This window comes from Bubalus bubalis, chromosome 22 (genome assembly GCF_019923935.1).
Source record: "Bubalus bubalis isolate 160015118507 breed Murrah chromosome 22, NDDB_SH_1, whole genome shotgun sequence".
Taxonomy (NCBI): Eukaryota; Metazoa; Chordata; class Mammalia; order Artiodactyla; family Bovidae; genus Bubalus; species Bubalus bubalis.
This window is the reverse complement of record NC_059178.1, coordinates 922,093-946,100: the sequence shown is the minus strand read 5'-3', so window position 1 is coordinate 946,100 and position 24,008 is coordinate 922,093. Positions and strand designations below refer to the sequence as shown.

The 24,008-nt window shown below is 53.9% G+C and overlaps 1 protein-coding gene across 1 annotated transcript in view; it reads left to right on the top strand.

Annotated features, from left to right (window-relative positions):
- Positions 1–6,897, top strand: part of PHLPP1 (PH domain and leucine rich repeat protein phosphatase 1) — a gene marked incomplete at its 5' end in the record, with an annotated part of 223,440 nt that extends 216,543 nt beyond the window's left edge. The window contains 2 exons of the mRNA XM_025273112.2: positions 1,623–1,851; positions 4,875–6,897. Of these exons, the coding sequence (XP_025128897.2) occupies positions 1,623–1,851; positions 4,875–5,987 (1,342 nt within the window). The remainder of the gene's footprint in view (positions 1–1,622; positions 1,852–4,874) is intronic.
- Between the last annotated feature and the right edge of the window lie 17,111 nt (positions 6,898–24,008).

The following is a 24,008-nucleotide window of genomic DNA, read 5'->3' as shown; positions in this document are numbered from 1 at the left end:
GTGAAGGACGTGCCTGTTGGTATTGTACTGCAAACACTTGATCCTGTGGGACCAGGAAGCAGAGAGTGCTTCAAAGGTCATGGGAACAGTGACGATCTTTTCTGCTTCTCTTCTTTTTTTCTCCCTTGATAATCTGCCAGAGGAAATATCTTTGTGGCAGGGCTAGAAAAAGTGTCTGCTGAGGAATGCTGCCCCAGAGAAGCCTTGACAGCTCCCCCAGGCATGAGGACTCCTGAAGAGCTCAGTAGACGTGGCCCAGTGAGGTTCTTCGCCGCAGCTCACCTCAGTGGGCGTGTACAGTTAATAATCGATGCTGATAACAGCTAATATTTAGTGAGCCCTTAATATATACCAGTCATTGTTCTAAATGCCTTAATGCTGAGAGGCATAAGACAGGGACGTCTGTCTGTACATCTGTCTCCTTTTCTGTTTTGACCACCATCTTGTTTCAGAAAAAAGGAAACACATATTATACACACATACCACACACATACCCTTCACACAGCCCAAACAGGCCGACTTTTTATGGACCCCAGGCACTGGGTCAGCATTAAGAACTTGAGACTCTCAAACCCTGGTCACTGGCTGCACTTCTCCCAGATACAGCCTGAGTACTGGCTTGGCTGGAGGAGTCATGGCCTCTGACAGCAGGGAAGCCATGCTACCTTGGTGGAGCCTGGAGCCCACAGCCTAGACGTGCCCGAGCTGGGGTCCAGAGACCCCCGCTGTCCACCCGTCTCCGCGTCACTTCCCGCCTCGTTTTCCCTGTGGGTTAGCGGGGTACGGGGCATGTGCAATGCTCACGGTCCTCGCGAGAAGCCTGTGTCCTCTCGGCCGACGTCTGATGCCTGCGATCAGGCTGCCCTTGCTCCTGTCCGTGGTTCCCCTGGCCTGACCTACAGGGTCTACCCTCGTGAACAGCAGGATCTGTCCGTCTGGACCTTCCTGCTCCTGTTGTGCCCAGGTCAGTCTGGAGGCTCCGCCAGCCTCGGGCCTTGCCGCCGGAGGTCTGAGCGCCTTTTGATTGCCAACACTTGCAGGTGCCTTGAGTATTCAGTGAGCTCTTTGGAGCTCATCCTTAGACGGTCTTTCCTGTAAACATTTGAGGATGGACCTCATTTGTCAGGAGAGTCGCACTGTGTAGGACAAGAGCATGAATGACCCAGTGTGGGAAGGCTCCTGCCCATAGGCAGCCTGTGAGAGAGGGGCGATTGGCCGCTCTGATGCATCGGGGGTGTTCACGCCTGCTCCTGTGCGGTGGTTCCCCCTCCCACCCTCTCGGGAGCAGAGGCTGAGGGAGACGCGGCCGCCTCTGCTGGTTTTGGCTGTGCTGAGACAGGCGCCGCAGGCCACACCGAGACAGGCGAGGGTTCTTCATCCCTCAGCGGCTCCTCAGGCTTTCCATGGCGGAGTGGCCCCGCCCAGCTGGGGGCAGGCCCCGCCCAGCTGGTAGCAGGCCCCGCGTGTGTGCCCGTGTGTGCGTCCAGTGCCGCGGGCTCCCCTGAGCTTGGCGGGGCCTGCTTTGGTAAAGGCGCCGAGTGGAGCCCCAAGCTCTGCTTCCCTGTCCCGTGTGGCCGTCTGGCGATGGTGTGGGCTCTCAGCCCCATCTCTTTTTATTCCAGGAAGCTGGGCACAGCTGGGCAGAAGCTCGGAGGCGCTGCTGTCCTTTGTCACATCAGGCACGACCCTGTGGACCCTGGAGGACCCTTCACCCTGACCTCCGCCAATGTGGGCAAGTGCCAGACGGTGCTGTGTCGGAACGGCAAGCCGCTGCCCCTCTCCAGGTCGTATGTCATGAGCTGTGAGGAGGAGCTGCAGAGAATCAAGCGGCACAAGGCCATCGTCACGGAGGTGAGGGCCGTCTTCCTCAGGTTGTGGGGGGACTGGGAGGAGGCCGCGGAACTGGCCGGGGAGCATCTCCCTCGGCGTTCTGTAGACGCCAAAGCTGATCCGAGATTCCAGATCCGAATCCACAGCATCAGAGTAGACTCGTGCAGAATACAGAACAGGGCCCAGTCGCCTCTCCACGTCAGGGCCGGGCAGTCACCCCATCCCATCCTCGGGGCACCCACAGGGGGCTGAGACCTGGCAGCCTCTCCGCGTCAGGGCCGGGTGGTCACCCCGTCTCATCCTCGGGGCACCCACAGGGGGCTCCGACCTGGCGGCCTCTCCACGTCAGGGCCGGGCGGTCACCCCATCTCATCCTCGGAGCACCCACAGGGGGCTCGGGCCTGGCGGCCTCTCCGCATCAGGCCGAGTTGTCATCCTGGCTGCTCTTCAGGGCGCCTGCAGGGGGCTCAGGCCCTGCAGCCTCTCCGCGTCAGGCTGGGTGGTCACCCCGTCCCATCCTCGGGGCACCCACAGGGGGCTCGGGCCCTGCGGCCTCTCCACGTCGGGTCGAGCAGTCATCCTGGCTGTTCCTCAGGGCGCCCGCAGTGGGGCTCAGGCCATGTGGCCTCTCTGCGTCAGGCTGGGCAGTCACCCCGTCTTATCCTCGGGGCACCCACAGGGGGCTCAGGCCCGGCAGACTCTCCGTGTCTGGCCGGGCAGTCACCCGGTCTTATCCTTGGGGCACCCACAGGGAGCTCAGGCCCAGCGGCCTCTCTGCATTCGGCCGGGCAGTCACCCCGTCTTATCCTCGGGGCACCCATAGGGGGCTCAGGCCCGGCAGCCTCCCCGCTCGGGCCGGATGGTCACCCCGTCCCCTCCTCAGGGGCCCGCAGTGGGGCTCAGGCCTGGCGGCCTCTGCACATCAGAGCCGGATGGTCACCCTGTCCCCTCCTCAGGGCGCCCACAGGGGGCTCAAGCCTGGCGGCCTCTCCGCGTCGGGCCAGGCAGTCACCCCGTCCCCTCCTCAGGGCGCCCACAGAGGGGCTCAGGCCCGGCAGCCTCTCCGCTCGGGCCGGACAGTCACCCCGTCTCCTCCTCGGGGCGCCCACAGGGGGCTCAGGCCTGCAGAGGTCACACTGCCTGCCCTCCTCTCCTCCTGGCTCTGGGACCTGCAGGCTGTCCCCTTTCAACCTCGGCGCCTTGGTTTCCTCCTGGGTAAAGTGGGCGTGGTGAGGTATCTGTCTGGCCTCTCAAGGCCAGTGTACGTATCAGTGTAGATTAACTGGTTGTTGCTTCAGGTCATGCCTCCTGCTGCACTCAAATAAGGCGGCGAGTGGTTCTCAGCCGGGGGCCAGTCCCCCATCAACACCACGGACACGTGGTAATGTCCAAGGACATCTTTGTTGTCACAACTTGGGTGGGGAGCGTGCGTTTGGCACGTAGCCAGTAGAAGCCGTGTGTGTGTGCGTGTGTGCCCGTCGCTCAGGCCTGCCTGGCTGTGACCCCACTGACTGGAGCCACCGGGCTTCTCTGTCTCGGGCTCTCAGGAGCGGGCGCCACTTCCCTCTCCAGCACATCTTCCCGACCCAGGCGTCAAACCCTGGTCTCCCCCACATTGCAGGCGGATTCTTTACCGTCTGAGCCACCAGGGAAGCCCAGGTAGAAGCCAGGGACGCTGCTGAGCATCCCACAGTGCGGGGCAGCCCCTCTGAGCCTCCACGGTGTGGGGGTGCGGGGCGGCCCCTCTGAGCCTCCATGGTGCGGGGCGGCCCCACAGCACAGTCTTTGGCCCAGAAGGTCCAAGTGCCGCTGCTGAGAAAGGCCGTCGGGCTGCGGCACAGCCTCCAGAACGGACTGGAAGAGCTGGACTCCATTCACACGTTCATCCTGCCGTGTGGGTCCCCTCTGTGTGCCTGAAACGGATGGGCGCTGTCGATGTGATTCCCGTGTAGACGCGTGTCTGCCCACAGGAGATGTCCAGTCTCGTCTCGTCAGTAAAGCCTGAGGAGCGGTGTGATGCCCAGGTGGACAGTGGTGGAGGTCTGCAGTCGGCAGAGAGACCCCGACTCCAGGAAGGCTCCGCCCAGGGCCATGAGGAAGACAACTCAGGATCTACTGTGGGAGTCTGGGAAACGAGTCTGCCTCTCGATTCCCATCCCCTTCCTGTTCTAAGAGCAGGGAGGACTAAAGTGAACACTAGACACCATGTAGGGAGCGAAGAGTCTCAGATGGGACTGAGTTAAATTATTAACTGTGTATTGAGTTCCGTGCTCAACAGTACACGGTGCAGAAATTAACCATTTCCGCTGAAGAACTTGAATCAAGAACCAAGCAGCTACACCATGGCTCCTCGCTCCAGCCTCGGAGTAAAAGCTTTTTACTGGCAAAGGGTCTGAAACTTTGGTTCATGGTTCAGATGGTGGGAACCCAGCTGGACTGAATCGGGAAGCGTCGTCATCTCCATTTGCTGCCAGGAAAGTCAGCTCAGGAATTACGGGAGCCACCTTTCTCCTTGAATAAGTGTCTGCCTCTCCAAACACTTCACTTTTCCCCACCTAGTCTCTCGCAATTTGTTTCAGCCTCCTTCAGGTTAAAGCTCCGCCCACTTTTGGACCTTCCCACGCCATCGCCTGCTGGTTGCTGGGCTGTGGGCAGTGGTCTGAGATGGGGGCCATCACGCTGAATCGCACCTGCCTAGGAGGGTCTGCTGCCCCCCCGGGTGGCTCAGCAGGCCCTTCCTCCCTGGACCCCTGTGCGTTCCCAGAGATGCTGATCAGCCCGTGTTGCTGACTCAGCCAGATGATGGTGTGCTTTGGAACGGACAGGTCCCAACACACGGAATGCATGAAGCGCTTTCCACGTGTCCCTCCTGCTCCCTGCTGGCCCCAGGCTTCTGCCCCGGGTTCTGATGACAGGTGGCCGGGAGCCCCTCACAGGAGGCGGGCAGGCCTGCAGGGCGGGCAGGCCCCGGAGCTTCCCCCAGGCAGGAGCCCTGCCCCCAACTCTCGGTGGTAACGTCTGCTTGGCAACCCCTCTCTTTCCAGGACGGCAAAGTGAACGGAGTGACCGAGTCCACGCGCATCTTGGGCTACACCTTCCTGCACCCCAGCGTGGTGCCCCGCCCACACGTGCAGTCCGTGGCCTTGAGCCCCCAGGACGAGTTCTTCATCCTGGGCAGCAAGGGGCTGTGGGACAGCCTGTCCGTGGAGGAGGCCGTGGATGCCGTGCGCAGCGTGCCCGACGCGCTGGCCGCCGCTAAGAAGCTCTGCACCCTGGCGCAGAGCTACGGCTGCCGCGAGAGCGTGAGCGCAGTGGTCGTGCAGCTCAGCGTTCCCGAGGACAGCTTCTGCTGCTGTGAACTGGCCGCCCTGCCGCCGCCCAGCCCCGGCGTCTTCGCGCCCGCCGCCGGAGTGGCCATCCGGGAGCGGCCCGCCGACGGGCTGGGCGCGCCGTCCTCCAGCAGCGGGCTGGCCTCCGAGATGAGCAGCGAGCTATCCACGTCGGAGATGAGCAGTGAGGTGGGCTCCACGGCCTCGGACGAGCCGCCGCCGCCGGGCGCGCTGGGTGAGGGTAGCCCCTCCGGCCCCGGCGAGCCCCGCTGCGCGCTGCACCCTGGGGGCGCGCCCGGCGCCTTCCAGCGGCAGCTGTCCAGCGCCACCTTCTCCAGCGCTTTCTCGGACAACGGGTTGGACAGCGACGACGAGGAGCCCATCGAGGGCGTGTTCAGCAACGGCAGCCGCGTGGAGGTGGCAGTGGACATCCACTGCGGCCGCGCCAGGGATGGGGAGCGCCGGCGGCCGCCCGCGCCCGGCCCGCCGCCCGAGGCCGCCGAAGAGGGCATGGGTGCCGCGGAGGACGAGCCGGGCGTGGCGCGGCGCGTGGACGGGGCCGCGGGGACCATGGGGCGCCGGCGGGGAAACGGCTCTGTGGCCCCCCAGGAGCGCAGCCACAACGTGATTGAGGTGGCCGCCGACGCGCCGCTGCGCAGGCCAGGCGGGTACTTCGCGGCCCCAGCGCAGCCAGACCCCGACGACCAGCTCATCATCCCCCCGGAGCTGGAGGAGGAGGTGAAGGAAATGATGAAGCAGCGGCCCCCCGCGCCGCCGCGCCCGGGCCCCGCGGAGCCCGCGGACTGCAGCGGCGACACGCCGCTCTGACCCGCCCGGGCCCCGCAGACCCGGCGCCCGCCGTCCGCACGCCTCCGCCGTCCGCAGGCGCCCCTTCTGTTGGCCGTTTAAAAAATAATAATTACCACTTTTCTTCTAGTGATGCTCTACCCATATGATTTCAATTTGTTAACCTCTTCCCCTAACATATCAGATATGTAAAGACAAAAAACAAAAGGTTTAATATATTACAGAGAAACAGTTAATGTAATGTTTTTTAAAATGGCTTTTTTGTTCTCTGTGTGGAAGGCAAGGCAGGTTGCCAGTGCTAAATGATTTAATAATATTGTAATTCTGTATTTCTTTGTGGGGGGAAGACGTTTTCTTGTTTTCTGTTGTTTTTTGTTGTTGTTGTTGTTTTGTTTTGTTTTGTTTTGTTTTGTCTTGAAAACGATAGACATTTGTAGAATATGGAGACTAACTCCTAGGAGTTGTTTTACTCTGTCAGGTGACTGAAGTCACTGGGATTCACTAATTTTCTCTGAGAGAACCGTTGATTGAGAAATTTCTATTGTAAATAGCTCTGTGTTGTATAGTGATGCTTCAGAAGTTTTGTAGCTTTGGCGTGAGGGACACAGACTGAACAGCTGACTCCCCTCCGTCCCTGCACCCACACGGTCCCCTGGCGGTGCGCCTGAGCCCTGCTGAGGGCACTGCCTTCAGATGAGTGGATCTTAGCCACTGGAAGGGACCTGGCCCCAGGGGCCGCTGACCCTCTCCTCCTCTCCTGTTCCCACCAGCCCCTTTTGCAGACACTTTTTAATTGTGTTCCTTACTGCTGCCACAATCAGCATGATTGTGTAGCATTCAGTTAGATCCTTTACATACCGAGAGTTATATTAAAGCAGAATGCACAAATGAACATGTCATAATTTTGGTATAATAAATACAAAATTTACAAGTCCTGGACCCATCTGCTTTTGTCTGGGGAGCCAGGTGTGTCTTGCAGATGATCACGCCCAGCTTGGGTTTGGAATGAATGCATGTACCTTTGGGGTTATCTGGTGCTTCCGTCTTTGATTTTTTTCTTTTGAAGAGAAAATAACCAAACAAGTTAAACTACCTTGAATGAAGGTAGTGAAATCCACCCTATAGTTAACAATATGTGTAGCTGGTTTACAGCGTTTCTATTTCTGGTTGTTACTGTGTAGAATAGATATTAAAAAGGGGATAAGGTGGCATAGAGGAGATCCCAGGAAAATCCCACAAAGCCAAGTTTGTTTCCCTTTCTCTCAGGGGCCCCTCAATCATGTGAACCAGTTTTTAGTCAATCTTTTTTTTTTAATAGGATATAGTTGTTCTTTGTATTGGAGTGTAGTTGATTAACAGTGCACATAGAGTGAAAATCCAGAGCCAACTGCTGCACTCCCCACCCCTCTGTGAGTGTGCCGTGGGGTCCTCTAGGGGGTCCTGCGCTCCTGCTGGCTGCCTGGCCCCACTTACAAATGGCACCATCCCATTCTGCATCTGTGACCTGTGTGTCACGTCCCACTCTGCATCTGTGACCCGTGTGTTGGAGACGCTCTGGGTCTTTGCCGCGTCTCATGTGGACCAGCTTTGCAGGTAGAACGGTTTCCCTTCTGTAGGTCTGCCCTCCAGAGGGGTACCTGGCAGGTTCAGTGATGGGACACAGCAACTAGTCTCTCTTGTAGACTCCGTAATGGGCTGTCCGTCCCCTTTCTGGGTGGCCAGATGAGTGGACCACTCCTTGTCTTGGTGATGTCCGTTCTTCACTCCATGGCGGGCTTCTTGTACACTGTGCACTGTGCAAACCACTAAGACTGTGGAAGAAGACAGAGCTCATCTCAGCCCCGTAAGTGTGGCTTCCCAGGTGGCGCTCGTGGTTAAGAACCCACCTGCCATGCAGGAGACATATAGACATGGGCTCCATCCCTGGGTCGGGAAGATCCCCTGGAGGAGGGCATGGCAACCCACGCCAGTGTTCTAACCTGGAGAATCCCATGGACAGAGGAGTCTGGTGGGCTACAGCCCACAGGTCACAAAGAGTTGGACACAACTGAAGCGAGTCAACTTGGCACACGCACAGCCCCACGAGGGATCAGTGACCGAGAGCGGAGACCCAGGTAGGGCTCTGCTCTAAGTCCGGAGCAAGGCCGGCTCAGGAACCTGCGCCCGGGTCTCCACTATGGACCTGGAGTGAGGCCAGCTCAGGACCCTGTGCCCTGCCTGCTCACCGGCACCTGGCCCACCTGTCTTCCCGCTGCTCCGGGCGGATCTGAGCAGACCCGGAAGGCTCAGCGCTCTCACCTCGTGCCTCAGTCCCTCCAGAAGTTCCAGGCGCTCTCTAACTCCTTGGTGTGGAACCCCCTGCGGGTGGGGCTTGTCGGTCACCTTGTGTGGCTCCCACCCCAGACAGACCATGTGGACCCCATCCTTCCACAGCTCACCCCCAGAGAAGCCCACTTCTGCTCTGAGCAGGGCCAGCACAGGCAGCATGACCTGGGGGTCCACAGAGGATGCCCGGCAGCTGCTTGCGCCAGAGGCGGCCGCTGGGACCAGCGAGGCTGCGCCCGACCTCTGCAGCTGACGGGGCGATGGGGCGTGGGCGTGGCTGTTTCCCCAAGACCTGCAGCTCAGGGCACGCTTGCTTCTAGTTCATTATCCCAGCAAGTCCCACTGTCCACTTGCCCCATGTAAGGAACTCTGGAGATGAAGGACAAGACTTCACTCTTGGGGAGCGTGGGGCCAATAGTGAGTGAGTGAAAGAGGCCAGTGGGCACAGGGCTCCTGCTCAGCCTCCTTGCTCTTCCCTGGAGCTGCCTGGGGGCCTTCACTGCAGCCCATTGAGGTGAAAGTGAAGTCGCTCAGTCGTGTCCCAACTCTGCAACCCCATGGACTGAACCCCCCCCCCAGGCTCCTTCCTCATCCATGGGAATCCCCAGGCAAGAGCACTGGAGTGGGTTGCCATGACCTCCTCCAGGGGATCTTCCCAACACAGGGATCAAACCTGGGTCTCCTGCATCGCAGGCGGATTCTTTACCCTCTGAGCCACCGGGGAAGCTCACCGAGGTAGCATCTAATGTACCATATATAGAGCTGCTCATTTGGAGATTCCCCAAAGCCACGGGATCTGCAGGGTGAGTGTGAGGGACACGGGCTCCCCCTGCCCCTCCAACTCCCTCCTTCCTCTGGGAAGGCCAGAGGATTGGGAAGGGTTGCAGAGCTCCAGCGAGGCCGGGGCCTTGCTGACACACTCAGAGCCCCCATTGAGGACCCTGGGAGTCGCGGGTGTGGGCTCAGCTGCAGGCTGCCCCGGGTGTGCCCGCCATGGCTTCCCAGAGGGCCCCGGGTGCCCTAACACCCAACTGTCTGACCCGGGATGGTGCCATGGCGTCCCCTAGGGCACAGGGGCCCTGACGCCCAACCCATCAGACCTGGCTTCTCTCAATGGCTTTGTCACAGTGCCACCTGCTGGTGAGATGAGATCTGGGTGGAAACGGGCATGACTCCCTTCTTTCTCCACCTTTCACTCTTCCAGGACAAACAGATTCGGTCATTCCTAGACCTGAGACAGAAAGCACTCCCAAGCACTATCGAGTAGTCAGAGAAGCCACGTTAAGCCATGTTACTGTTCCCCCTGGAGTTCTGCTCTGTAAGGTGGAACGGTTGACTGGTTCCTGTGATGGGCACTGTTTTTCTGGGAAACCAACGTGCAGACATATCAAGAGGTGTAACAGGAATCACGGCATTGACCTGGGAGAGAGGAAGTCAGTCTCCCGCGTCCATCTAATCCTCTGTTCCTCATAGTGGAGAAAGGGCTCCCCTGATGGCTCAGCTGGTAAAGAATCCGCCTGCAGTGCAGGAGACCTGGGTTCCATCCCTGGGTTGGGAAGATCCCCTGCGATGGGAACGATACCTACTCGAGTATTCTGGCCTGGAGAATCCCATGGACTGTACAGTCCATGAGGTCACAAAGAGTTGGACACGACTGAGCGACTTTCACTTTCATAGTGAAAAATAAAAACTGTAATACACTTTGGATCTAATAGGACTGTACCTGAGAGTCAGCTCATTGCTGACACTGCCCAGTAGGGAGATAAAGAACAATTCCCATGCAAACCTCATCAGAAGGCATTTTGGATTCCCAGGGACGTGTCAGGAAATAGAATTTTTTTAAAACGTGAGGGTTATGGTATCTGCCCTCCCTACCTCCCCATGGTCAAACCAGGTAATTTGTAGACAGACAGTAGCATCTTATGTAAGTGGAAGTGTTGTCTTATTGTAAATGAACACCTAAGGGTGATCAGAGAAAACATAATTGGGACACGGCAAAAATGCTTTTTTAAATTAAAATCTAGAGAGAAAACAAAAAACTCCTAGAGAAACGTCTGTTGGAACTGTTACAGGAGGAAGGGATGAAGTAACGGTACAAAAGGCAGGTTTTCTCATTTCTTGCCACTGAATTTCATTTTCTTTCAGTTTATCCCCCAAAAGGCGTTTTGGGCAAATGAATCTACACTCGCCTTATTTCACTGTTGCTGTTGACCTGTCGTGAACTGACTCCTACCGCTGCAGAGTCGGAAGATCGCTCTAAAGGTTGTCCCCCATCCCAGCCTTACCAAAATTGCAACCAAGTTCAGACTTAGCTTGGCAAATCCATCACCCTGATCGGTAACAAAGTAGGAACTCCAGCAAGTAGACGAAGCTCTGGGCGATGACAGGAAGTGCCGCAGACCACCCCGTGCTCAGCCCTGGGCCCACGAATGGGGCACTGGGGTGCCCAGGTGGCCATCTGACGCCCTGCGGTTGTGGTCTCAGCCAGTTGAGGGTGATTTCGGGCCCTGCGTGTTGCGCACTGCCTTCCAGAGGACTGAAGCTGAACCTTCCACAGCAGAACGGGGGCCTAGGGGGCCCCAGGCGGCTTTCCGTCTCCCGGCCGTGTGGTTGCGTAGGAAGCCACACTCCCTGCGTTAAGACACAGACACAAGCGCTACTTTTGTTGGGTTCCAGTTCATCATGCTTTCGTTTTCTTCTAGATCAGAAGCATGATGCTTTATTCTGTCCAAACAGGAACGGCAGAACCTGGAGAATCCTCTCCGTCTGCCTGTGACTAGAGCTGCTCCCATTGCGATTCCTCTCTTTTTCTAAAGCCACGAAAGTAAAACTGGCTTCAGACTGAATTTCAAGTACTTTCTAGTCATTGCTTTGGTCTTATTCTAATAAACTGAACTTCCCCCTAATTCGTGCTCTTATCTATTTGGAGGAAAGTTGAAATGGCAGCTCAGATCATTTCCCAAATGGGGCACCTCCAGCTGTTGTCTTTTCCTGAACTCATTTACAGGTCATTTGCTTTTCTGCGTCTTTAGGAAAACTGCTTTGCAGTTAACATTTAGAGGTTCTTGAGTCAGTTTTACATGTAAAAGAAATTGCCATGTCAGCCAGGAATGAACTGTGCACACAAAACGAAGTCTCTTGTTAGTTGGATGGTCAACACATCTTAAGAGCTCTTCGAGTACTGCTTTCCGTAGAGCCGCTCAGGTTCGTGATGGTTCACTGAGAAGCGTCCCGCCCTGGGTGCCCTAAGCATAGCCACTCAGAGCTTTTCCTCAGAAGATGAAACCACCCTCTGTCCCAGGTAAACCCACAGGACTTTTCCCCTAGAAGCCTCTTTAAGCATGTATGACAATGCTGTCTGCGTATCATTTGTGTATACTCTTCCTGTAAACGTTTTAGGACGTTTCAGATTTGAAAGTCTCATCACAGCATTAGCCTGGCAGTCCCGTGGTTGAGAGTCTGCGCGTCCACTGTAGGGGCATGGGCTCGATGCCTGGGCGGCGAGCTAAGGTCCTGCACGCAGCGTGTCACAGTCAAAAAAACCATGGCGTTTCTTGGATTATAAGCTGTTGGGTTTTGTTTTTTTCTCCTTTTCCGTTATTAATACACGCTCTGAAGGATGAGATACTGTGTACTGGGGGAGGAAAAGGCAGTGGGCAGGCAGCCTGAGCCCGCCAGCGTGCCTGCGTGGCAGCCTTCTCGATACCGGAAGCCGGGCTGAGCACCGTGGAGCAGGAATGACCCGAGAAAATGACCCGGGAGCCCGCCCAGTGCGCACCCCTGAGCAGAGTCCAAACCATCTGCAGATGGGCTTCTGTGCTTTCTTGTTGGAGCTCCAAACAGACCTGCTTCGTCGAGCGCCTACAGGCAGAGGTTGAGCCTCACTCTGAGCAGAAGCGCCGGGGTGGCCAGAGTGCAGGGAGAGGACCACGGGAGTGAGGAATAAACCACGTTTTGAAACATGCGTAGAATGCAGGGGCGGGTGGGCCGTCAGGGCAAAGACTTGCTCCTGGTCTGAGTCCACCCCCGGCTCAGAGCTCTCTCAGCCCCGCCCTGTGCGGAGCTTCTCCGTCCACCTTCAGGCGTTTCTGCCCTGGATCCCGTGCCATAACACCGCTGACTTCCCACCTCTAGGTCACAAAGGAGGCCCACGCGCCATCAGCGGCTTCTCATCAACGCCCTGCTCGCCTGCCTGCCTTCCTTCCCGCAGAGCCGAGGCCCCTGATGGCTCCGCCCTCGTCGCCGCCTCGCACAGCGCCTCCTCCTCCTCGCGGGCCAGGCGCCGAGGGTGCGGGCGTGGGGCAGATGGACGCTGGGCCTGCGCCCGCAGAGCTCTGAAGATTCGGCTCTTGGGCAGAAAGCAGGACTAACGTTCCCTTGCTCATAGAACACCAGCAAGACCGTGTCTGGCTGTTTTTCTCCAGCTGGCGGAGTTTCACTTGAGCAGCTCTGTGTCCCCACTTGGGGGATGACGGAGGCGGTGGGGGTTAGGAGCGCACCGGCCCCAGGGCAATCGTCCTGCAGCCCATCCTCGGGATGGAGATACACATGCCCATCTGTTGACAAAGTTTGCACACTCAGGATGAGCTTCACTCAGTAGGAGGCGGGGGCAATGCACATCCTGGAGGGAAGCCCTCCAGTGGTCGGCACCCCCACCCCAGGCTGGACGTGCGCCTTGGCCTCCGCTGGAAATCACTGATTTCTCACTTCAGCCAGGCTTCCGCTAGAAGCACCCCCAGGGTCTCCAGGCTCCGTCCTTGAGCTGAGTCCATCCTCCACCTGGGCCAGAACGAGCATCAGCGGTCTATCCTGGCGGCGCCCTGGGCCGCCGCGGCCTCCAGCGCCTCCGTCTCCTCCGTCGGCCTCAGCTGCTGCGCCTCCAGCTTCCAGCTGCCCTGGGGGCTGCAGCTCAGTCATGACCAGGCCGGGGCCACTTCCAGGACGAGGCCGGCGTCTACGCGCCTGCGCTCGCCTTGTTCAGACCCCGCGCCGCCCCGTTCCCCCCGCTCTGCCTTTGGCTGCCTCTCTGTCCGTTTCGCAGGCTCTTCCCCGGATCTTAAGGGCCAGGCTCCGTGCTCCTCCTCTCCCTCACCCAGGCTCCTCCAGTGGGGGCTCATCCCCGGCCCCTCCCCCGTCCACACGCCCCCGGGACCCCCTCCCAGGCCTCGGGCCCCACGAGCCCCGCGGGCCTCAGATGGGCCCCTCCGCGAGCCCGCCGCGGCGGAACCTGCCTCCGGGCGGCTTCGGACGTGGGCCCCCGTGGATTTGTCCAGCCTGCCCGCGGTTCTACCGCCGGTTGCACAGAGAAACGCAGGGGCCGCGTGCTGCCGCCCTGGCAGCCCCTCTGACCGGTCAGAGCTGGAAGGAGCTTTGAGTTTCAAAATGTCTGCCGTTCAACAAAATGTTCGTTTCCTCCCTGGATTGAGGACCGTGACTTGTGTTAATTCAGTTCTTGGCAGGAGCTGCAGGCGGCGTGGGGCGCGGTGATGTCCCCGGTCTGCGGAGGGTCCCTTGCTGTCCGGGGAGGAGTCCTCCCTGTTTGAGTCCTGCTGCGGGCACTCCATGCCAGGCTGGCTCAGGTCGGAGGTGCGACCGTTCTGAGCTGTTGTGTGGACTAGGCGTTTCCTGTGGTTCAGCTTAACAGACGAGCCCCCCCGCGCTGGGAGAGGTGCCTGGTGAGCTGGCGCCCACCCCTTACAGGGTCACCTTCTGTCCAAGGTGTGTTTATTAACAGTCTGGGAACAGACCACTTTGTGGTTAGGTTTTTCCCTGTATCTCTATTTTAAATTGCTTATTTAGCCCAGGACAAGCCATTTCACATTCTCCATAATCAATATATATCAAGTAAATTCTTCCAAAACCAAGTGGAAACCACAGTCTGGATAATGAGCTGACTTGTGCCTTTAATGATCTCTGCCACGGTTGCCTTGGTGGGCAGCTCACTGCTTTCATGACGTTCTTCCCGAGCGGACACAAATTGGAACAGGCACCCTTCGGGTTTTCTCAGGAAGCACGACTCACCCTAGCACATGAAATGGACGTGGCCTGATTCAATCAGACTCCTCGAGGACCTGCTGTAGGGCCTGGGTGGAGGGTGTGTGCACACAGCTGGCCCCGGGGGGCCCAGCACCACCAGCGCGAAGCCTCCTCCGGAGCCTGAAGGACAGAGTGGTCTCCCGGAGTGTGTGTTCGGCCCTCGATGCACAGAGGAACAGCTGGATGTGGAAGGAAAATACCAGCTCTTCCCTTTTTGAGGGTTTGCAATTTCTGCAAGTTGTGAGAATTAAATTCATATACCGCAGGACTCCCCTGGGACACCAGGGGGACTTCACCTCCCATCCAGTGCAGGGGGTGAGGGTTTGATCCCTGGTTGGAGAGCTAAGATTCCACAAGCCTCGTGGCTGAAATCGCGGCCAAAAAAACAAAACAGAAAACAGAATGAACAGAATCAATATCGTAACAAATTCAATAAAGACTTTAAAAATGGTCCACATCAAAAAAATCTTAAAAAGAAAAAAATCATACCCTGCTTTAAAGAAGTGTCAGACGCTGCTTTACCTTAGTGGTTGGCTTAATCTTGATGGCCGCTCTAGGAGGTGAAGACTGATATAATCCTTGTTTTCACAGGAAGCACAGGCTCGGGCGGTCCCAGTGATCAGCCGCAGGTCAGGTCACTGGAGGTGTGAGAGCCGCCTGGCTGGCCCCCAGACGGTCTCTTATCGCTGTTGCTTAACCATTTCGTGGGTGAGCCCGTCTTCACCATGTGATTACATGGATGTATTAATAGCTTCCCTGGGGGCTCAGACGGTAAAGAGTCCGCCTGCAACAAAGGAGACCCAGGTTCGGGTTTGATCCCTGGATTGGGAAGATCTCCTGGAGAAGGAAATGGCAACCCACTGCAGTATTCTTCCCTGGAGAATCCCATGGACAGAGGAGCCTGGTGGGTTACAGTCCATGGGGTCGCAAAGAGTTGCACACAACTGAGTAACTAACACTTTCACTTTCGTTTTTAAAGGAAACGCCACACTGTTCTCCATAGTAACTATCGGTTTGCATTTCGACTAACAATGCAAGAGGGTTCCCTTTTCTCCACATCCCCTCCATCATTTATTGTTTGTAGATTTTTTGATGATGGCCATTCTGACCGGTGTGAGGTGATACCTCATTGTAGTTTTGATTTGCATTTCCCTAATAATTAGTGATGTTGAGCATCTTTTCTTGTGTGTGCCAGGAGATCTGTATGTCTCCTTTAGAGAAATGTCTTTTTAGTTCTGCTACATGTTTTTTGATGAGGTTTTTTGTTTTTTTGATGTTGAGCTGCATGAGCTGTTTGTATATTTTGGAGATTAATCCTTTGTCAGTTTTTTCACTTGCAAATATTTTTCTCCCATTCTGAGGGTTTTCTTTTCTCCTTGTTTATGATTTCCTTTGCGAGGCTTTTAAGTTCAACTCAATCCCATTTGTTTATTTTTTATTTATTTTTTTACTCTAGGAAGTCAATCAAAAAAGATCTTGCTGCAGTTTATGTCATGGAGTGTTCTAGCTATGTTTTCCTCTAAGAATTTTACAGTGTCCGGCCTTGTGTTTGCGTCTTTAATCCATTTTGAGTGTATTTCTGTGTGTGAGGGAGTGTTCTGGTTCCCTTCTTGTCCGTGCAGCTGGCCAGTTTCCCAGCACCACTCCCTGCAGAGGCTGTCTTTTCTCCCTGTGTGCTCCTGCTGCTGTGTTACAGATTAGGTGACTGGGTGCTGGGGTTCGTCTCGGTTTTCTCTCCTGCTCCGTTGATCTGTGTTTCGGTTCCTGCGCCAGGACCACACTGTCCTGATGACTGCAGCTTCCTTAGATGGTCTCATCTCTGCCTCCTTCTGTCCACCTCCATCAGCCAGATCTGATCCTGGCTCAGATGTCACCTCCTCAGAAGGGTCTCCTTGACCCCCCAACCTAAGGTGGCCCCTTCAGAATCACCCTGTATTACATGGCTGCATTTTGATTTCTTCATATTCTTTGTCAGTGCTAACAGGAGCTTGTTTATTCTTTGTGCAGCATTCCTCCGTCATATTGGAAGCTTCATGGGAGTGAAAACTCGCCTGTATTTGTGAAGTGTCCCCAGTGCAACCAACAGTACCAGGCCCCCAGGCGGCAGGTGACCAAACCAGCCGTCCAAGTGGACGTGCAAATGACTTCCTCCTCCTTCACTGTGACTTCTTCTGAAGGTCGAGAATGGCTTACAGAATACTTAGGATAATTCCAGGCCATGGTGGCTGCAGAAAGTCGAGGGAGATTTTGTTTTGACAGCATCTTTTAGCCTCAGCTTTCTTAGTCTGGTGAACTAAGTGCCGGGGGTCCCAAGTGAATGACCCCGGGGATTCAATCTCTTACTGAGAAGGCTCCCACCCAAAGGTCACCCCTGGGACAGCCCAAGCAGAAAGAAGCCTGGCGGGTGAAGGATAGTTAGGTCATGGAGAGGTTGATGACATAAAGGGAACATTGGCTTCCAGGAAATGGGAGGGGCCCTGCTGGGAGCCAAGGTGTGGGAGGGCGGAGGTCATGTCCTCGCCCCTCGCCCCGCCAGCAGTGTGGACCCCACCCTCCTGACTGCCCCGTGGTCGGTCACACAGACTCGTCCTTTCTTCTCACAGGATGCGTTTCCGGGGTCTCTCGCCAACCTCTTGACTCTCTTCTCTTTGCCAAATCCTAGGGCCAGCTATGTCTCCTCCTGACCTCTCCGAAGCTGCTGACTCCATGAATCACTTTCTATCACTCTTGGCAGGCTTCCTTACAAAAAAAAAAAAAAAAAAAAAACCCTTTTGCTAGATTAATATTGACCACAAAGGATACATTTTACACTTTTTTTTTTTTACATCTCATTTTTCAATCTCAATGGATTCAACTTGTTGCAGCTACAATACATTGCAATTAAATATTGGAGGCAGGAGCTGGGGACAAAAAATATCAATAGAATGTGTGTTAAATATTGAAGTTTTCAAGATAAAAATGAATCACCTTATTATTTCCTGTGGACAGGCAACTGCTTAGCACTGTGCACTCCACGGTGGCAAAAGCATTGATGAGCGTCTACCATGTGGCCACAGCTTTGAGCACAACGGCCAGCGCTCTTTGTGGCTTTTGTTCCCTTGAAGCAGGCACTCAAGCCAGGGTTGTGGTTCCCCCATGACAGCAGCAGTATGTGCAGGGCTGGGACATTGGTGTCTGGACTCAGGAGACTTGCGTTTGAGGCTCTGTGGTGAGCTCACACTGAGGAATGCTCTGCTTCCAGCTGCTCTCCCCCCGAATAGATCACCAGTGACAACGCTCGAGAAAGAAATTGGAGAATTACTGTTTGAGGGCAAATTCCAGACTGCTCTACCAAAACTTATTCACACACACACAGAGTGGATGATGCCCTGAGTGCAGCGCGACTCTAACTGAGCTTTGAAATCTTGATAGACTATACTGGATGCACTCTAATGGCAGAAAGTGAAGAGGAACTAAAGAGCCTCTTGATGAAGGTGAAAGAGGAGAGTGAAAAAAAAACTGGCTTAAAACTCAACATTCAAAAAACGAAGATCATGGCATCCAGTCTGATCACTTCATGGCAAATAGATGGGGAAACAATGGAAACACTGAGAGACTTCTTTGGGGGCTCCAAAATCACTGCAGACAGTGACTGCAGTCATGAAGGTAAAAGACGCTTGCTCCTTGTAAGAAAAGCTATGACCAACCTAGACGGTGTATTAAAAAGCAGAGGCATCACTTTGCTGACAAAGGTCCATACAGTCAAAGCTATGGTTTTTCCAGTAGTCATGGATGGATGTGAGAGTTTTCTTTATGGAAAACTGACTGCCGAAGAATTGAAGCGTTTGAACTGTGGTGTTGGAGAAGACTCTTGAGAGTCCCCTGGGCTGCAAGGAGGTCAAATCAGTCAATCCTAAAGAAAATCAGTCCTGAATATTCATTGGAAGGACTGATGCTGAAGCTGAAACTCCAATACCTTGGCCACCTGAAAAGACCCTGATGCTGGGAAAGATTGAAGGCGGGAGGAGAAGAGAGTGGCAGAGGATGAGATTGGTTAGATAGCAGAAGTGACTCAACGAACATGAATTTGAGCAAACTGTGAGAGAGTGAAGGACAGGGAAGACTGGCATGCTGCAGTCCATGGGGTTGCAAAGAGTCAGACACGACTTACCAATTGGGTAATGACAACTGGATTCTAACACCTGTTGGGAGACTTTTGTCTCAAGAGGCTTTAGCCTCTTGTGTGTTGTTTTTGATGATGATTCCAATACAAAATCCACTTCCAATACACAAATGTGGAGAAAACCATGAAGTGATCTGAGTGCACATGTTCAGAGACGAGTGTCCTATCTGAGGTTATGAAGCTAAACCCACAGCTGAGCTCAGGATCACGGGTACCCGTGCTCTCACAGGCACACACGCTGCACACACACTGCTGCCCTGAGTGCAGTGCGGCTCGAACTGAGCTCTGAAATCTTGATAGAATATACTGGACGCACTCTAATGGTAGAAAGTGAAGAACTAAAGAGCCTCTTGAGGAAGGTGAAAAAGGAGAGTGAAAAAAACTCTCATTATTCTCATCTGGTGGTGGGTACCCCCTTGCAGATCTTTAAGCAACTAGTTTTAGAATAGATCCCTGTGTGAGGTCGGCTTTGTCCTGGGTCTGATGCTCTGGAAACCAGACTGTAGGCTGGGACGGGAGACGGGCAGAGTTGACCTGACGTCTGCAGTGGACACAGTGCACTGGGGGCTGGGTCTTGTGCCAGGAGGGTCTGAGGTCAGGCAGGACTGGGGGCACGAGACTAACCACTCCAGGAGATGAAGGGCCGTCTCCACGAGTCCTGAAAGCTTTGGGAACCGTGCATCCGATGGGCTCATCAGAGCTGTTGCTGTGTTTTCCCCGCTGTGGTTCTCCTGCCCGGGCAGGCAGATTATTTACCACTGAGCCACCTTGGAAGCCCTTCTTGGCAGAGAGTCTCAACCCTGGCTTCACACAAGAGTACTTGGGGAGTATTAAAAAAAGATGCCAGGGTCGCACCCCGAGAAATTCTGATGTAAGTGGCCTGGGGGTGGGACCTCCATGAGTATTTTTGAAAGCCCCCGAGGTGATGCCATTGTGCTTCCAGGGGGACATCATAGTGATGGGAGGAGAAGGGGGGAAAATGGAGAGTTCTTTCTCCAGCTCTGGGTGAGGAAAGGACTCAAGTACCCCATTTAACAACTGGAAACCAGAGCACTGTTCACAGAAGAACAAGGCCTGACATGTTGCTTCACCTCAAGAGACTCCTTCAAAGTCGGGAACAGGGCCCGATAGGGCCACCAGTTCCCAGAGCCAGCTGGCCTGCAGGCAACGCATCTCCCCTGGTAAATGGGCGCTTCCTGTCAGAATCCCTGCATCTGAGGGGAGGGTGGGGACGGTGACAGGATCCCGTCTGAGGGGAGGAGGGTGGGGACGGTGACAGGACCATGACCAGGAAGTGGCGGCGGCTCCCGAGTGGCAGCAACTCGATTCCCCGGAGGAGCACACGTGGGCCCCGGACAGGGCCAGGGGGCACCGCTGGCGGAAGACCTCAGGGCTGCCGTTGCATGGACCCCGGGGGTGACTTGGGGGACCTGGGTGGGGCGAGGTGAGCTCAGCCCCGTGGCCAGGTGACCCCTGGGGAGAGAACACCCCTCCTCTCTGACTTCCCGTCAGAATGAGGGTGTGTGAGGTATCCAGCTGGTGCTTCTGGATCTCAGGCCTGGCCCTTCTGCAGGGCAAACCAGTTAACCTTTGAGCCTCAGTGGGGTGAGAAAACACAGGTCCCCTCGCAGACTTTCCAGAGGTTAACTGTGCCCCGTTCCAGCGCCTCTGGGTCTCCTCCCCGCCCTGCTTCCTCTCTCTCTGCACCTTTCTTCAGGCCCTGTCTCATACTGGCTTGAATTAAACGTCAGCGTCTAAAGTGGCAGAGCTGGCTGGAACTTGGAGTCTGACATGAGGATTTTATTTTATTTTAATTCACAGGATTTTATTTTCTTTTATTCACGCCAGTCTCTTCCACTGAGTTAAAGTCCAAGGCGTCTTAATAGCAGAGGTCTCATCGTTTGTGCAGCGCCCTCCAGCCTAAGGAACACTTACGTATGTATCATCTCGCCCAACTGTTGAAGTCTGAAGACAGACGTAACTACACCTGGACCTTGTCCAGTCTCTGCGTTATCAGGTGCAGAAGCTTCCCACCTCCAGACCACCTGCCAGTGAGGGATTTTTGATGCTCGAAGAACTGATTCCTCTTGGAATTCATCATATTGTGAACCTGAACTCTGAGGAACAGTGTTGGAGCCAGACTCACCCGAGCGGACCATCCTGGGTGGCCATTTTCTTGTCCAGGAGCAGCCCCTCTCCCTTTATACCCTCCCTCCTCCAGCCTGTGCACTTAAGCCCTGGTTGTTGTTTAGTCGCTCAGTCGTGTCCGACTCTTTGTGACCCCATGGACTGCAGCAGACCTCCCTGTCCATTACCAACTCCTGGAGCTTACTCAAGCTCATGTCCATTGAGTCAGTGATGCCATCCATCCGTCTCATCCTCTGTCGTCCCCTTCTCCTCCTGCCCTCAATCTTTCCCAGCATCAGGGTCTTTTCTAACGAGTCGGTTCTTCACATCAGGTGGCCAAAGTCTTGGAGTTTCAGCTTCAGCATCAGTCCTTCCGATGAGTATTCAGGGTTGATTTCCTTTAGGATTGAATGGTTTTATCTCCTTGCTGTCCCTGGGGGCAATGTGGTAAGCACACCCGCTTCCATCATGGCTTACACACACTCAGACAATTCCCCGAAGGTCCTGAAGAGGCTTTGTGTTAACAGTTGACCAGGTTGCCCACCCTGCCCACCTCCCCTGGTCTTGCCCCCTCTGGGGTCCATCTGTCAGGGCTTTTCCTCTCCTCAGGGCCTGAGTGTCGTGCTAGTTCCTGGTGAACCAGACTTTGTAATAAAATCCTGCACAAGTAATCAGCTCTGAGTGGGAAGCGCAGGTGGCTCAGATGGTAAAAATCCACCTGCCAAGCAGGAGATGCGAGTTCCATCTCTGGGTCAGGAAGATCCCCTGGAGAAGGGAGTGGCAACCCACTCCAGTATTCTTGCCTGGGAAATCCCATGGACAGAGGAGCCTGGTGGGCTCCAGTCCATGGGGTTGATTGTAAGGAGTTAGTGACTAAACCAAATTATGCATCGAGCAGTAACCATTTGTACTGATGTCCTATTGCAGAGCCTCACGTGGCTCTGAGCACATGTCTGTGCAGCCAGGGCCCTGGGGGTGAGGCTGTGCAAGGAACGTGGGAGGCTTCTGGGTGGAGCTTTCTGATCATTTTGCATGATGTACTCTGCATACATCTGGCCTGGTGTGCTGCAGACTATGGGATCGCAAGCCGGACATGACTGGGCAACTGAACAGCAACAACTCTGCATGTAGGTTAGATAAGCAGAGTGACAGTATACAGCCTTGATGTGCTCCTGTCTCAATTTGGAACCAGTCTGTCATTCCATGTCTGGTTCTAACTGTTGCTTCTTGACTTGCATACAGATTTTTCAGGAGGCAGGTAAGATGTCTGTATTCCCATCTCTTTAAGAATTTTCCACAGTTTGTTGTGATCCACACAGTCCAAGACTTTAGCATAGTCAATGAAACAGAGGTAGAATTTTTTTTTTAGAATCCTCTTGCTTTCTCTATGATCCAACAGATGTTGGCAATTTGATCTCTGATTCCTCTGCCTTTTCTAAATCCAGCTTGTACATCTGAATGTTCTCAGTTAAGATAAGCCCCAAAGATGGCATATTATAAACACTGTTCTGCACCTTGATTTTTTTTTTTCACCTAATAGTATATCAGAGATCTCTCCATGTCTGTACTTAGAGATCTTCCTTATGGCTTCTTACAGTAGCGTGCCTACTGCCTCATGAAGAGTGGACAACTTGTTTTACTCAGTCTGTGCCTGGGCGTTTGGTTTGCTTTCTATGTTTTGCTGTCACATATAATGCCATCATGCTTTGCACAAACACTGCTTTGCTTTTCTTTCCAGTGTGTCTTTGGGATAGATTTCTAGAAGTGGGATTCCTGAGTCAAAGGATAAATGTGTATGGGATATCAGGAGGCATTGCAAGTTCCCCTTCCTAATGGTCGTTCGTACTGTTTTGCATTAAAAAAATTTACCTGTGCCACAAGGCATGCGGTATCTTAGTTCCCTGACCAGGGATTGAACCTGCACCCCGTGAACTGGGAGCATGGCTCACCCTCCTGACTGCAAATACTGTGGATGACTTCTCCCTGATTTTGGACTATATGTAAATGGGGTCACTTTTGTATCTGCCTTCTTTTGTTCAACGTTGTGAGGTTCGCCCATTATATCTTGTGTAACCGTGGTTGGTTCTTTTTTATTGCTGTGCAGAATTTCATTTTTTGAGTTATGCTTCAGTTTATGTATTCATTCTACTGTTCGTGGGCATTTTAGTCATTTCTTCTTTGAAGTGGTTATGAATAGTGTTGCTGTTAACATTCTTGCTGAATTTCCATGGAATTTTATACCTAGGAGTGGAATTTCTGGATCATAAGGTGTGCATATTCTCCAGTAGATATGGATGATTGATTTTCTGGAGTATTTATACTGAGATGCTCTCATTATCAGTACATGAGATTTAGTTGTTCCATAATCTCATCAAACCTTGGTATTCTCTGTCTTTTATTTATTTAATTTAATTTTATGCTGATGTTTGTGACCCCATGGGCTATATCCTGACAGGCTCCTCTCTCCATGGAATTCTCCAGGCCAGAATACTGGAGAGGGTAGCCATTCCCTTCTCTAGGGGATCTTCCCAACCCAGGTCTCCCACACTGAAGGCGGATTCTTTACCAGCTGAGCCACCAGGGAAGCCTTACAAAATTTTATTTTAATGTTGAGCAGCTTTTAATATGTTTAATGTGCTTATTGGTCATTTGGTTATATTCTTTTGTGAAGTAACTATTCAAGTCTTTTATTCATTTATCTGTTGGGTTGCACATCTTTTTCTTGTTGACTTCTAGGACTTTTTACATATTCTGAAGATAAATTATTTGTTGGGTATATGTACTATGTCACCTTACACTCTGAGGCTTGCTTTTTCACCTTCTTAATGTTGCTTTGATGAGTAAAAGTCTCTAATTTCAATTAAGTCTAGTTGACCAGTGTCTTTTTCTAGAGTTAGTGCATTTTAGATTTTTTCCTCTGTTTTTTCCTAGATGATCTGGCATTTCATCTTTTACATTTAGTTCTGCAGTCCATCTGGAATTGGTTTCTGTGTGCAGCGTGAACCAAGTGCCCAGGCTCCGTTTCCTCCCGCGTGTTTGTCAGCAGGTCCGGCGTGTCTGTCAAGGTTGGTCTTTCCTCATCGCGTTCTCACCACAGTCATCGGTCAGGTGATCATGCGCGTTTCGGTCTGCGTCTGGACGTGCTGAGCTGTTTCATTAGTTTACTTGTCTGTTTTTATGCCTTTATCACACTGTCTTAGTTGCTGCAGCTCTATAACAAGTCTTTTTTTCAATTGTAGAAAAATACCCATAACATAAAGCATCATCATTTCAACCATTTTTAAGTATACAATTAAGTGGCGTTACGTAGCTTCACAGTGTTGGGCAACTATCACCAGCATACACATCCAGAATTGTTAAAATTTTAAACGCTAAAAAGTTTTAAATTTTAC